Source organism: Salvelinus fontinalis, chromosome 15 (genome assembly GCF_029448725.1).
Source record: "Salvelinus fontinalis isolate EN_2023a chromosome 15, ASM2944872v1, whole genome shotgun sequence".
In the NCBI taxonomy this organism is placed as follows: Eukaryota; Metazoa; Chordata; class Actinopteri; order Salmoniformes; family Salmonidae; genus Salvelinus; species Salvelinus fontinalis.
The window spans coordinates 2,891,714-2,906,239 of NC_074679.1; the positions used below are offsets into that span (position 1 = coordinate 2,891,714).

General features: G+C 45.6%; 1 protein-coding gene across 1 annotated transcript; it reads left to right on the top strand.

Annotated features, from left to right (window-relative positions):
• Positions 1 to 356: 356 nt before the first annotated feature.
• Positions 357 to 10,044, top strand: slc39a9 (solute carrier family 39 member 9). Its single transcript, XM_055862440.1, has 7 exons — positions 357 to 1,294; positions 3,124 to 3,232; positions 6,665 to 6,871; positions 7,811 to 7,879; positions 8,009 to 8,094; positions 8,390 to 8,524; positions 8,941 to 10,044. Exons 1-7 carry the CDS (start codon positions 1,193 to 1,195, stop codon positions 9,175 to 9,177), a joined length of 945 nt encoding a protein of 314 aa, XP_055718415.1. The 5' UTR covers positions 357 to 1,192; the 3' UTR covers positions 9,178 to 10,044.
• The last annotated feature ends 4,482 nt before the right edge of the window (positions 10,045 to 14,526 follow it).

Genomic DNA, 14,526 nt, shown 5'->3' on the forward strand with positions numbered 1-14,526 from the left:
CATAGTAAGGGGTTTGAGTCAGGGAGAGGGAAGTGGATCATACCAAGGGGTTTGAGTCAGTAAGAGGGAAGTGGATCATACCAAGCGGTTTGAGTCAGGGAGAGGGAAGTGGATCATACCAAGGGGTTTGAGTCAGGGAGAGGGAGGTGGATCATCATGGTGACTACAATATTCACATGGAGAAGACCACAGACCCATTTTAAAAACGATCGTCTTTATCTAATCTCCCATTCCTCTCATTGTTTTTTGTCTAAAGCCGTTCACTCAGCCATAACTGGCCTCACCTCCAGTACAGTAAGTGGCGGTGTAGGCACCTCAAAGTGGATACGATCCGTCAACCCAAAGAAGATGAAGAAGACATTTGTCATCATTAAATTACAAGAAAAGATTAACCACAACCAGCTCAAACGGTTATACCCTTTATACATGTAAATAGACTGGTTTACGTAACATCTGACGTATCGGTCCACAGAGTCAGTGAAGAGAAAAGTAAACATAGAATGAATATATTTTTCGCGCACACGTATTACACGTTTACGTGGCATGTTTTTTCATGGATAGTGATGAAAGCGTTACCCGGAAGTGCTACATTTCATCCGCAATGAAGATGCTGGCTTGTTGGCAAAACATTTCAAGCTAGCTATAAAAAAAAAAATAGCTTACTGCAGGTAGCTAGTTTTGATAAAATGGTTATAACACATAGCTACGTTGGAGAGTACAATGTGGGCAATACGCTATGAATTACAACTTGCCTGCTGTAGGCAATAAGACTCATGCGAGAAGATTGTCTGCTAGGCTAACTCTGCTAGCCGATGGTGTTTAGATTTCTGCAAAGTAAGGATCAGACTAGTTAGTTAGCTCGATTTACATGTTTGCATAACAATTCCGCGTTCAAGATCAATAACTTGGAAGCCTATCTACATCCTTTGAAAGTCTGACATGTCTGTTAGACCTCTGTGCAGCTAGCTTTAGCTAGAATTGCGACGTCTATTTGTTTTTTCATTGTTTTGTTTACACTTGGGGTTATTTGTCTAGCTAGCTAGAGCCTCAGCACGAACCACAAGTCGTGTCTAGCAAGCAAGTTGAAGAGAAACAAAAACTCTGAAACACTTGCCAACCTAGCCAGTTCGTTTCTGGTTTAGTCTGAGTTCACCACTAGCCAAGCGAATTGGTTGCTAGCAAAGCTGTAACTATGTCTATCGACGACTTCACTTCGATCAGCCTGCTGTCCCTGGCCATGTTGGTGGGGTGTTATGTGGCTGGAACCATTCCTCTGGCTGTCAACTTCTCAGAGGTGAGTAGTACTCAAACTACACCCATTGCTTAGAAACAAAGAAAGTTACTTACTTAAAATGCAGTCATCAGCTGAAGTCCGTAGCGAATTACTGAGATTACAGTGCTCATCAATACACAATTTGTTTAAAACATCAGTGCCAGTGGGTTTTTAGCCAAACTAGTCCATTTGAATGTATTCTAACGTTCACATACAATTTGACATATTCAGTGATGTAAGGTAACTAATCATGTGAGGCCAAAGTTCATGGTTGGAATATTGATCCCTGCCATGATTGATCTCTGTCCTGTTGGTTCTGTAATGCTGAGGAACCCTCTGTCCTGGTTGTTCTGTAATGCTGAGGAACCCTCTGTCCTGGTGGTTCTGTAATGCTGAGGAACCCTCTGTCCTGGTTGTTCTGTAATGCTGAGGAACCCTCTGTCCAGGTTGTTCTGTAATGCTGGGGAACCCTCTGTCCTGGTTCTGTAATGCTGAGGAACCCTCTGTCCAGGTTGTTCTGTAATGCTGAGGAACCCTCTGTCCTGGTTGTTCTGTAATGCTGAGGAACCCTCTGTCCTGGTGGTTCTGTAATGCTGAGGAACCCTCTGTCCTGGTGGTTCTGTAATGCTGAGGAACCCTCTGTCCTGGTTGTTCTGTAATGCTGAGGAACCCTCTGTCCTGGTGGTTCTGTAATGCTGAGGAACCCTCTGTCTCCTGGTTGTTCTGTAATGCTGAGGAACCCTCTGTCCTGGTTGTTCTATAATGCTGAGGAACCCTCTGTCCTGGTTGTTCTGTAATGCTGAGGAACCCTCTGTCCTGGTTCTGTAATGCTGAGGAACCCTCTGTCCTGGTTCTGTAATGCTGAGGAACCCTCTGTCCTGGTTGTTCTGTAATGCTGAGGAACCCTCTGTCCTGGTTGTTCTGTAATGCTGAGGAACCCTCTGTCCTGGTTGTTCTGTAATGCTGAGGAACCCTCTGTCCAGGTTGTTCTGTAATGCTGAGGAACCCTCTGTCCTGGTTGTTCTGTAATGCTGAGGAACCCTCTGTCCTGGTTGTTCTGTAATGCTGAGGAACCCTCTGTCCTGGTTGATCTGTAATGCTGAGGAACCCTCTGTCCTGGTTGATCTGTAATGCTGAGGAACCCTCTGTCCTGGTTGTTCTGTAATGCTGAGGAACCCTCTGTCCTGGTTGATCTGTAATGCTGAGGAACCCTCTGTCCTGGTGGTTCTGTAATGCTGAGGAACCCTCTGTCTCCTGGTTGTTCTGTAATGCTGAGGAACCCTCTGTCCTGGTGGTTCTGTAATGCTGAGGAACCCTCTGTCTCCTGGTTGTTCTGTAATGCTGAGGAACCCTCTGTCCTGGTTGTTCTGTAATGCTGAGGAACCCTCTGTCCTGGTGGTTCTGTAATGCTGAGGAACCCTCTGTCTCCTGGTTGTTCTGTACTGCTGAGGAACCCTCTGCCCTGGTTGTTCTGTAATGCTGAGGAACCCTCTGTCCTGGTTCTGTAATGCTGAGGAACCCTCTGTCCTGGTTGTTCTGTAATGCTGAGGAACCCTCTGTCCTGGTTCTGTAATGCTGAGGAACCCTCTGTCCTGGTTGTTCTGTAATGCTGAGGAACCCTCTGCCCTGGTTGTTCTGTAATGCTGAGGAACCCTCTGCCCTGGTTGTTCTGTAATGCTGAGGAACCCTCTGTCCTGGTTGTTCTGTAATGCTGAGGAACCATCTGTCCTGGTGGTTCTGTAATGCTGAGGAACCCTCTGTCCTGGTGGTTCTGTAATGCTGAGGAACCCTCTGTCCTGGTGGTTCTGTAATGCTGAGGAACCCTCCGTGCTCTCTGTCTTGTCCTGCAGGAGAAGCTGAAGCTGGTGACGGTCCTGGGAGCAGGGCTGCTGTGTGGGACTGCCCTGGCTGTCATCATCCCTGAGGGGGTCCATGCCTTGTATGAGGAGGTCCTGGAGGGTAAGACTCAGGCCATGTCCCAAATGGCTCCCTATATTCCCTTTTTATAGTGCACTACTTTTGACCAGGTCCTATGGGTTTCTAGTCAAAAGTAGTGCACTATGTAATGCTGAGCACAGATGGAACAATGAGCCAGATATTTCACCGGATGTATGAATCTGAAGCATCCGCCTGGCGTTTCCTCTCACTACCAAATATGGTAGTGAGAGGAAGCCCAGTGGGCCGGCAGTGGGAGAGGGTGGATGAATTTTGGCTCAACTTTCTGCCAATTTTCTCATCGATGAAACATTTGATCTCAATACAGTATTCTGTTCCTAAAACTAGAATTTGTTACAAACAGAGTGGACTAAGTTTTGTAGACTTTACCCTTTGCCGAAGTTTAAAAAAAATAATGACGTTGTTTAGGAGTGCAACGGCGAATTTTAGTTACCGCACTCGTGCACTTCAGAGTAGGCGTTCCCTAACGGATATATGCAAATGCATGCTAGAACGCGCCAATAGGATCTCGCTAGCTCATGCTTGGCTCTGCCCAGCTTGCTTGTTCTGCCCAATATGACTCATTTGTTCCCATTGGAAAGGACAGTCTGTAGTCTATCTTGGGTTAGTTATAAAGAATCTTTGGTGGTAGTGTCTGTTCTGCGTTTGTCTGTCTGGGTATGTCTGTACATAGCGACGCTAGCAAGCCCAAGTAGGTAACAGTGAGGACATAGTGAAGTGAATCAGGGTTTCCATTAGCTGGGTAAATGTTGTCTTTTGCCCCTCTTTTAATAATAATTAAAAGCCAATACATAGGTTAGGGTTTCTGTCTCTACTGTCTGGGTTAGGGTCTCTGTTTCTACTGTATGGGTTTCTGTCTCTACTGTCTGGGTTAGGGTCTCTGTCTCTACTGTCTGGGTTAGGGTCTCTGTCTCTACTGTCTGGGTTAGGGTCTCTGTCTCTACTGTCTGGGTTAGGGTCTCTACTGTCTGGGTTAGGGTCTCTGTCTCTACTGTCTGGGTTAGGGTCTCTGTTTCTACTGTCTGGGTTAGGGTCTCTGTCTCTACTGTCTGGGTTAGGGTCTCTGTCTCTACTGTCTGGGTTAGGGTCTCTGTCTCTACTGTCTGGGTTAGGGTCTCTGTCTCTACTGTCTGGGTTAGGGTCTCTGTCTCTACTGTCTGGGTTAGGGTCTCTGTCTCTACTGTCTGGGTTAAGGTCTCTGTCTCTACTGTATGGGTTAGGGTCTCTGTCTACTGTATGGGTTAGGGTCTCTGTCTACTGTATGGGTTAGGGTCTCTGAATCTACTGTCTGGGTTAGGGTCTCTGTCTCTACTGTATGGGTTAGGGTCTCTGTCTCTACTGTATGGGTTAGGGTCTCTGTCTCTACTGTATGGGTCAGGGTCTCTGTCTCTACTGTCTGGGTTAGGGTCTCTGTCTCTACTGTCTGGGTTAGGGTCTCTGTCTACTGTCTGGGTTAGGGTCTCTGTCTCTACTGTATGGGTTAGGGTCTCTGTCTCTACTGTATGGGTTAGGGTCTCTGTCTACTGTCTGGGTTAGGGTCTCTGTCTACTGTATGGGTTAGGGTCTCTGTCTCTACTGTATGGGTTAGGGTCTCTGTCTCTACTGTATGGGTTAGGGTCTCTGTCTCTACTGTATGGGGTTAGGGTCTCTGTCTACTGTATGGGTTAGGGTCTCTGTCTACTGTATGGGTTAGGGTCTCTGTCTACTGTATGGGTTAGGGTCTCTGTCTACTGTATGGGTTAGGGTCTCTGTCTCTACTGTATGGGTTAGGGTCTCTGTCTCTACTGTATGGGTTAGGGTCTCTGTCTCTACTGTATGGGTTAGGGTCTCTGTCTCTACTGTATGGGTTAGGGTCTCTGTCTCTACTGTATGGGTTAGGGTCTCTGTCTCTACTGTATGGGTTAGGGTCTCTGTCTACTGTCTGGGTTGGGGTCTCTGTCTTTACTGTCTGGGTTAGGGTCTCTGAATCTACTGTATGGGTTAGGGTCTCTGTCTCTACTGTCTGGGTTAGGGTCTCTGAATCTACTGTATGGGTTAGGGTCTCTGTCTCTACTGTCTGGGTTAGGGTCTCTGAATCTACTGTATGGGTTAGGGTCTCTGAATCTACTGTATGGGTTAGGGTCTCTGTCTCTACTGTATGGGTTAGGGTCTCTGTCTCTACTGTATGGGTTAGGGTCTCTGTCTCTACTGTCTGGGTTAGGGTCTCTGTCTCTACTGTCTGGGTTAGGGTCTCTGTCTCTACTGTATGGGTTAGGGTCTCTGTCTCTACTGTATGGGTTAGGGTCTCTGTCTCTACTGTATGGGTTAGGGTCTCTGTCTCTACTGTATGGGTCAGGGTCTCTGTCTCTACTGTCTGGGTTAGGGTCTCTGTCTCTACTGTCTGGGTTAGGGTCTCTGTCTCTACTGTCTGGGTTAGGGTCTCTGTCTCTACTGTATGGGTTAGGGTCTCTGTCTACTGTATGGGGTTAGGGTCTCTGTCTACTGTATGGGGTTAGGGTCTCTGTCTACTGTCTGGGTTAGGGTCTCTGTCTACTGTATGGGTTAGGGTCTCTGTCTACTGTATGGGTTAGGGTCTCTGTCTACTGTATGGGTTAGGGTCTCTGTCTACTGTCTGGGTTAGGGTCTCTGTCTCTACTGTATGGGTTAGGGTCTCTGTCTCTACTGTATGGGGTTAGGGTCTCTGTCTACTGTATGGGGTTAGGGTCTCTGTCTACTGTATGGGTTAGGGTCTCTGTCTACTGTATGGGTTAGGGTCTCTGTCTACTGTATGGGTTAGGGTCTCTGTCTACTGTATGGGTTAGGGTCTCTGTCTACTGTATGGGTTAGGGTCTCTGTCTACTGTATGGGTTAGGGTCTCTGTCTACTGTATGGGTTAGGGTCTCTGTCTCTACTGTCTGGGTTAGGGTCTCTGTCTCTACTGTATGGGTTAGGGTCTCTGTCTCTACTGTATGGGTTAGGGTCTCTGTCTCTACTGTATGGGTTAGGGTCTCTGTCTCTACTGTATGGGTTAGGGTCTCTGTCTCTACTGTATGGGTTAGGGTCTCTGTCTACTGTCTGGGTTAGGGTCTCTGAATCTACTGTATGGGTTAGGGTCTCTGAATCTACTGTATGGGTTAGGGTCTCTGTCTCTACTGTCTGGGTTAGGGTCTCTGAATCTACTGTATGGGTTAGGGTCTCTGTCTCTACTGTATGGGTTAGGGTCTCTGTCTACTGTATGGGTTAGGGTCTCTGTCTCTACTGTACGGGTTAGGGTCTCTGTCTCTACTGTACGGGTTAGGGTCTCTGTCTCTACTCTCTGGGTTAGGGTCTCTGTCTCTACTCTCTGGGTTAGGGTCTCTGTCTCTACTGTCTGGGTTAGGGTCTGAATCTACTGTATGGGTTAGGGTCTCTGTCTCTACTGTCTGGGTTAGGGTCTCAGTCTCTCTCTCTGTGTAGGTGTGCACCACGCCCCTGGCCAGGTGGAGGGGGTGGAGGTGTCCGAGCCCAAGGAAGGTGTGGATGCAGCTCTGGGGGTCAGTGGGGAGCACAGCCACAGCCACGAGCACCTCCATGCCTACATCGGGGTTTCCCTGGTCCTGGGGTTTGTCTTCATGCTGCTGGTCGACCAGATAGGAAGCGCCCACGTGCACAGCAATGCTGACGGTCAGTCTGGGAACTGCATGTGTACACACACGCACACGCACACACGCACACAGACACAGACACAGCAATAACAGTCAGTATGGGAACTGCATGTGTACACACGCACACACACACACACACACACACACACACACACACACACATACACATACACATACACATACACATACACACATACACAGCAATAACAGTCAGTATGGGTGGACCACTCTCAGGGCCTGTTTCCCAGACACAGATTAAGTCTAGTAGTCCTGGACTAAAACAACTTCAGTGGAGAATGACCGTTGGAAGTTCTTTTCAGCCCAGTTCTAGGATTAATCAGTCCGGGAAACCGGGCCCTCAAGGTTCTACTTTATTAGATGCACGATTTGTCCGTGGAGTGGGTCTGTCTGATTTGTCCGTGGAGTGGGTCTGTCTGATTTGTCCGTGGAGTGGGTCTGTCTGATTTGTCCGTGGTCTGTCTGATTTGTCCGTGTGTCTGATTTGTCCGTGGTGTGGTCTGTCTGATTTGTCCGTGGTCTGTCTGATTTGTCCGTGGTGTGGTCTGTCTGATTTGTCCGTGTGTCTGATTTGTCCTTGGAGTGGGTCTGTCTGATTTGTCCGTGGAGTGGGTCTGTCTGATTTGTCCGTGGAGTGGGTCTGTCTGATTTGTCCGTGGAGTGGGTCTGTCTGATTTGTCCGTGGTCTGTCTGATTTGTCCGTGTGTCTGATTTGTCCGTGGTGTGGTCTGTCTGATTTGTCCGTGTGTCTGATTTGTCCTTGGAGTGGGTCTGTCTGATTTGTCCGTGGAGTGGGTCTGTCTGATTTGTCCGTGGAGTGGGTCTGTCTGATTTGTCCGTGGAGTGGGTCTGTCTGATTTGTCCGTGGTGTGGTCTGTCTGATTTGTCCGTGTGTCTGATTTGTCCGTGGTGTGGTCTGTCTGATTTGATGTGTGTTTAGATCCAGAGTCTGCGAGGGTTGCCAGCTCAAAGATCACCACCACCTTGGGACTGGTGGTCCATGCAGCAGGTAAGATGGCTTCTTTATACAGAGTTTCTGACCAAGATGTTTTTTTAGGAAGAAGAGAGAGTGGAAGGCTTGTTGGTGGATTTGTTTGTTGTTGGTACGTTTTGATAAATGTTTTTAACTATGTTCCAGCGGACGGCGTGGCTCTCGGAGCAGCAGCTTCAACCTCTCAGACCAGTGTACAGCTCATTGTCTTCGTGGCCATCATGCTTCACAAGGTACAGGGAAAACGTACCCGTTCCTCTTCTAGTCCGTGTTTTGTTTCAACAGTTTGTGTGTTCGTAAACAGATGGTCACTGTGTTGCTGAACAGAATAGCTTCCTTCCTCACGAACCCACACTATGACAACGTCTTGACAACGTTCTAAACAAATGATTTTCAGTAAAAAAAATATGAACAAAACGGATAAAAGGAACAACTATGACGTAACAATTAGAAAGTAACCAATCAATGGTCTTCTAAAGTTCAGTTGTCATTGGTCTGTATGTTAAACCGTCCCCCCCCCCCCCCCAGGCCCCAGCAGCCTTTGGCCTGGTCTCTTTCCTGATGCATGCTGGTCTAGAGAGGAACCGGATCCGTAAACACCTGCTGGTCTTCGCCCTGGCAGCACCCGTCCTCGCCATGGTTACCTTCGTAGGACTCAGCCAGGTCAGTTTGGGGGGGGGGGGGGGGGGGGGGGGGGGGGGGGTCCATGAGCCCAGAATGCTACTCCCTCCTCCCCACTACTGCTGTCCCCAGCCCATAGAGTGAAATGAAGCCCTGATATAACATGTTACGTTTTTAAAGTTGTCAACTGAGTGGAATCGCAGTATTCCTTCCAAATGAAGGTCTCCCTCTATGGCTTTTCAAAATGTATTTCACTTTATGCTCCAGTCATGAGAATTGACGCTCATTCTAATTCCCCATGTTCTTTTTTTTTTTTCTTCTTCTTCTTCTTCTTCTTCTTCTTCTTCTTCTTCTTCTTCTTCTTCTTCTTCTTCTTCTTCTTCTTCTTCTTCTTCTTCTTCTTCTTCTTCTTCTTCTTCTTCTTCTTCTTCTTCTTCCTGGTCTCTTCGAACCTCTAGTCCAGTAAAGAGGCATTGTCAGATGTGAACGCCACGGGCGTGGCCATGTTGTTCTCTGCCGGGACCTTCCTGTACGTCGCCACGGTACATGTCCTTCCCGAGGTGGGCGGGACCGGACACAGCCACGCTCCTGTTCAGGGGAAGGAAGCAGCGAAGGGACTGAGCAAGGTGGAGGTCGGGGCTCTGGTTCTGGGCTGTCTGATACCGCTGGTGCTGTCTGTTGGACACCAGCACTAGACACACACACACACACACACACACACTGCTACCAGACACACAGGAGACCCAGAGGAGGAGAGGAGAGAAAGGATGTAGGAAGGAAGAGGTTTTAGGAAGGAAAAAAGCAGCCAAAACAGACATCTCTTATGTCTTTATTTATCTGTTCTGTGACTGCTGATTGGTTGGAGTGGGACAACGACGCGCGGCGGGATCAAAACCATTATAACCCACACCGGAAGACACGGGGGGGTGATGATGTCATAATAACAGCACCCGCCCACTTTTCTTTCTACGAGAAGTGATGTCTGTCGAGACTGTTGACGAGAGACTTGTACTACCATGTGTTTTTATAGATTTGATTTGAGCTCTAGCTAGGCTGTACAGATAAGCAAGAGAGTTGAATTATGGCCGTATCCTGTTTCAGTGATGCGGACGAACTGTCGACCGACCTCCTGAAACTCATCTTAATGGGACATTTGTTTTGAAGACTTGGGCTGTATGAAATGTAAAGACCTTATATTGTGACTATTTGCAGTAAAAGTATTTTTTTTTTATTTTTTTTATTTTTTTTTAAATCAATGATTTAAACCCTCACTGGTTTTCAGACACACTATAATAACTTTGCTCTTACTGTAAAATTAACTCTGATAGTTATTTATGTTCTTCCTAGTGGGAATCAAGTAAGTATTTAGAAGTTTTACATGTAAGTCGTTGTATTTCTATTACGTTTGATCTTACTTAATGGTTACTTATATCTGCTCTACTAGTAATATGAAACGTCTGGGAGAAATGCGTCTCTAAGACTGATTTCCACAGACCCCTAACCCTTGTTAACTGAAAGTTGATGACTGTCTTGCTTCAGGCATATAAAGGAAACCGCTCGCCCCCCGGGATCAGCCTCTTAAATGATACACCGAAACATCTAAACCTATCACGGCCATTCTTTCTTTCACATTTAGTTTGGTTGTTTACCCCCCCCACCCCCCCGGACCTGCTTTACTGGTACAGGAAGTGGAGACATGATTGTGACGTTGCTACTGTATACTGTGGTCTGTGGTCAGTTTTGCGTTTCCCCCCCCACTAATGGTTAAAGTCAAAGCTGAGCCTAGATCTGTACTTGTACTCCTGAGCGATGATTGTATGTAGACAAAATGGCTACTAGTCTTTTTGACGGTGGTGGTCAAATAGACTAGTATCTGTTTTGTCTCTATACAGTATGCGAGTAGTCAGAGAGACACATTATAATGAACTCTGACCTGAGGGACCAGCATTATGGGGTGGAGGGAGACAGACAGACACATTATAATGACCTCTGACCTGAGGGACCAGCATTATGGGGTGGAGGGAGACAGACAGACACATTATAATGAACTCTGACCTGAGGGACCAGCATTATGGGGTGGAGGGAGACAGACAGACTGACACAGGCAGACAGACAGCTTTGTCTGGACCACTTAGTTCTCATCTATCAAATCAGATGTTATTAGTCACATGTGCTGAATACAACAGGTGTAATAGACCTCACAGTGAAATGCTGAATACAACAGGTGTAGTAGACCTCACAGTGAAATGCCGAATACAACAGGTGTAGTAGACCTCACAGTGAAATGCTGAATACAACAGGTGTAGTAGACCTCACAGTGAAATGCCGAATACAACAGGTGTAGTAGACCTTACAGTGAAATGCTGAATACAACAGGTGTAGTAGACCTTACAGTGAAATGCTGAATACAACAGGTGAAGTAGACCTCACAGTGAAATGCTGAATACAACAGGTGTAGTAGACCTCACAGTGAAATGCTGAATACAACAGGTGTAGTAGACCTCACAGTGAAATACTGAATACAACAGGTGTAGTAGACCTTACAGTGAAATGCTGAATACAACAGGTGTAGTAGACCTTACAGTGAAATGCTGAATACAACAGGTGTAGACTGTACAGTGAAATACTGAATACAACAGGTGTAGACTTTACAGTGAAATGCTTACTTTTCAAGCCCTTAACCAACAATACAGAGTTTAAAAAGTAAGAAGAAATTGCAAAGTAAGAGAAGGAAATGGTAACACAATAACAAGTCTATATACAAGGAGTACCAAGTCAATGTGCAGGGGTACGAGGTAGTAATGAGGCTATATACAAGGAGTACCAAGTCAATGTGCAGGGATACGAGGTAGTAATGAGGCTATATACAAGGAGTACCAAGTCAATGTGCAGGGATACGAGGTAGTAATGAGGCTATATACAAGGAGTACCAAGTCAATGTGCAGGGGTACGAGGTAGTAATGAGGCTATATACAAGGAGTCCCAAGTCAATGTGCAGGGATACGAGGTAGTAATGAGGCTATATACAAGGAGTCCCAAGTCAATGTGCAGGGATACGAGGTAGTAATGAGGCTATATATACAAGGAGTACCAAGTCAATGTGCAGGGATACGAGGTAGTAATGAGACTATATACAAGGAGTACCAAGTCAATGTGCAGGGATACGAGGTAGTAAGGAGACTATATACAAGGAGTACCAAGTCAATGTGCAGGGATACGAGGTAGTAATGAGACTATATACAAGGAGTACCAAGTCAATGTGCAGGGATACGAGGTAGTAATGAGACTATATACAAGGAGTACCAAGTCAATGTGCAGGGATACGAGGTAGTAATGAGACTATATACAAGGAGTACCAAGTCAATGTGCAGGGATACGAGGTAGTAATGAGGCTATATACAAGGAGTACCAAGTCAATGTGCAGGGATACGAGGTAGTAATGAGGCTATATACAAGGAGTACCAAGTCAATGTGCAGGGATACGAGGTAGTAATGAGGCTATATATACAAGGAGTTTTTTTTTTTTTTTTTATTTCACCTTTATTTAACCAGGTAGGCTAGTTGAGAACAAGTTCTCATTTGCAACTGCGACCTGGCCAAGATAAAGCATAGCAGTGTGAACAGACAACACAGAGTTACACATGGAGTAAACAATAAACAAGTCAATAAAATGGTAGAAAAAAAGAGAATCTATATACAACGTGTGCAAAAGGCATGAGGAGGTAGGCAATAAATCGAATAATTACAATTTAGCAGATTAACACTGGAGTGATAAATCATCAGATGATCATGTGCAAGTAGAGATACTGGTGTGCAAAAGAGCAGAAAAGTAAATAAATAAAAGCAGTATGGGGGGTGAGGTAGGTAAAATGGGTGGGCTATATACACCGATGGACTATGTACAGCTGCAGTGATCGGTTAGCTGCTCGGATAGCAGATGTTTAAAATTGTTGAGGGAGATGAAAGTCTCCAACTCCAAGTGCCAAGTCAATGTGTAGGGGTACGAGGTATTAATGAGGTAATATGTACATGTAAATAGGGGTAGAAGTGACTTGGCAATCAGGATAGATAATAAACAGAGTAGCAACAGTGTTGGTAGTTGAGATAACGTACAGTTGAAGTCGGAAGTTTACATCCACCTTAGCCAAATACATTTAAACTCTGTTTTTCACAATTCCTGACATTTAATCCTAGTAAAAATTCCCTGTTTTAGGTAATTTAGGATCACCACTTTATTTTAAGAATGTGAAATGTCAGAATAATAGTAGAGAGAATTATTTATTTCAGCTTTTATTTCTTTCATCAAATTCCCAGTGGGTCAGAAGTTTACATGCTACCAAATACTAATTGAGTGTATTACCTTTAAATTGTTTAACTTGGGTCAAACGTTTCGGGTAGCCTTCCACAAGCTTCCCACAATAAGTTGGGTGAATTTTGGCCCATTTCTCCTGACAGAGCTGGTGTAACTGAGTCAGGTTTGTAGACCACAGGTTTGCACACACTTTTTCAGTTCTGCCCACAAATGTTCTATTGGAATGAGGTCAGGGCTTTGTGATGGCCACTCCAATACCTTGACTTTGTTGTCCTTAAGCCATTTTGCCACAACTTTGGAAGTATGCGTGGGGTCATTGTCCATTTGGAAGACCCATTTGCGACCAAGCTTTAACTTCCTGACTGATGTCTTGAGATGTTGCTTCAATATATCCACATAATTCTCCTGCCTCATGATGCCATCTATTTTGTGAAGTGCACCAGTCCCTCCTGCAGCAAAGCACCCCCACAACATGATACTGCTACCCCCATGCCTCACGGTTGGGATGGTGTTCTTTGGCTTGCAAGCCTCCCCCTTTTTCCTCCAAACATAACAATGGTCATTATGGCCAAACAGTTATATTTTTGTTTCATCAGACCAGGGGACATTTCTCCAAAAAGTAAGATCTTTGTCCCCATGTGCAGTTGCAAACTGTAGTCTGGCTGTTTTATGGCGGTTTTGGAGCAGTGGCTTCTTGCTGAGCGGCCTTTCAGGTTATGTCAATATAGGACTTGTTTTACTGTGCATATAGATACTTTTGTACCTGTTTCCTCCAGCATCTTCACAAGGTCCTTTGCTGGGATTGATTTGCACTTTTCGCACCAAAGTACGTTCATCTCTAGGAGACAGAACGCGTCTCCTTCCTGAGGGGTATGACGGCTGCGTGGTCCCATGGTGTTTGTACAGATGAACGTGGTACCTTCAGGCGTTAGGAAATTGCTCCCAAGGATGAACCAGACTTGTGGAGGTCTACAATATTTTTCTGAGGTCTTTGCTGATTTCTTTTGATTTTCCCATGGAAGAGGCACTGAGTTTGAAGGTAGGTCTTGAAATACATCCACAGGTATACCTCCAATATGCTCAAATTATGTCAATTAGCCTATCAGAAGCTTCTAAATCCATTACATAATTTTCTGGAATTTTCCAAACTGTCAACTTAGTGTATGTAAACTTCTGATCCACTGGAATTGTGATACAGTGAATTATATGTGAAATAATCTGTCTGTCAACAACTGTTGGAAATAATTACTTGTGTCGTGCACAAAGTAGATGTCCTAACCGACTTGCCAAAACAATAGTTTGTTAACAAGAAATTTGTGGAGTGGTTGAAAAATTATTTTTAATGACTCCAACCTAAAGTGTATGTAAACTTCCGACTTCAACTATACATGTAGGTCGGGGTGAAGTGACTAGTCAATCAGGATAGATAATGAACAGAGTAGCAGCGGTGTTGGTAGTTGAGGTAATATAATGTAGGTACGGGTAAAGTGACTAGTCAATCAGGATACTAAACATAGTAGCGGCAATGGCGTATGGGTAGAGTGTGAAAGTGTGTGGCGTCAACATGCATTTGTAAGTGTGTGTGAGCTTGTATGTGTGTGTGAGCGTATGTTGTGAGTGTCGGTGTAGTATTTGTGACTGTGTCAGTAGAGTCCAGTGAGTGCGTAGAGCCAGTACAAGAGATCCAGTGCCAAAAAATGGGGGTAAATAGTCTGGGCGGCCATTTGATGAA

Bases quoted from the DNA above. Each gene is read 5' to 3' on its own strand.
- slc39a9 (XM_055862440.1), top strand. From the start codon at position 1,193: ATGTCTATCGACGACTTCACTTCGATCAGCCTGCTGTCCCTGGCCATG. The intron at 1,295-3,123 runs GTGAGTAGTACT...CTTGTCCTGCAG, and splicing joins TGGCTGTCAACTTCTCAGAG to GAGAAGCTGAAGCTGGTGAC. The intron at 8,525-8,940 runs GTCAGTTTGGGG...TCGAACCTCTAG, and splicing joins CCTTCGTAGGACTCAGCCAG to TCCAGTAAAGAGGCATTGTC.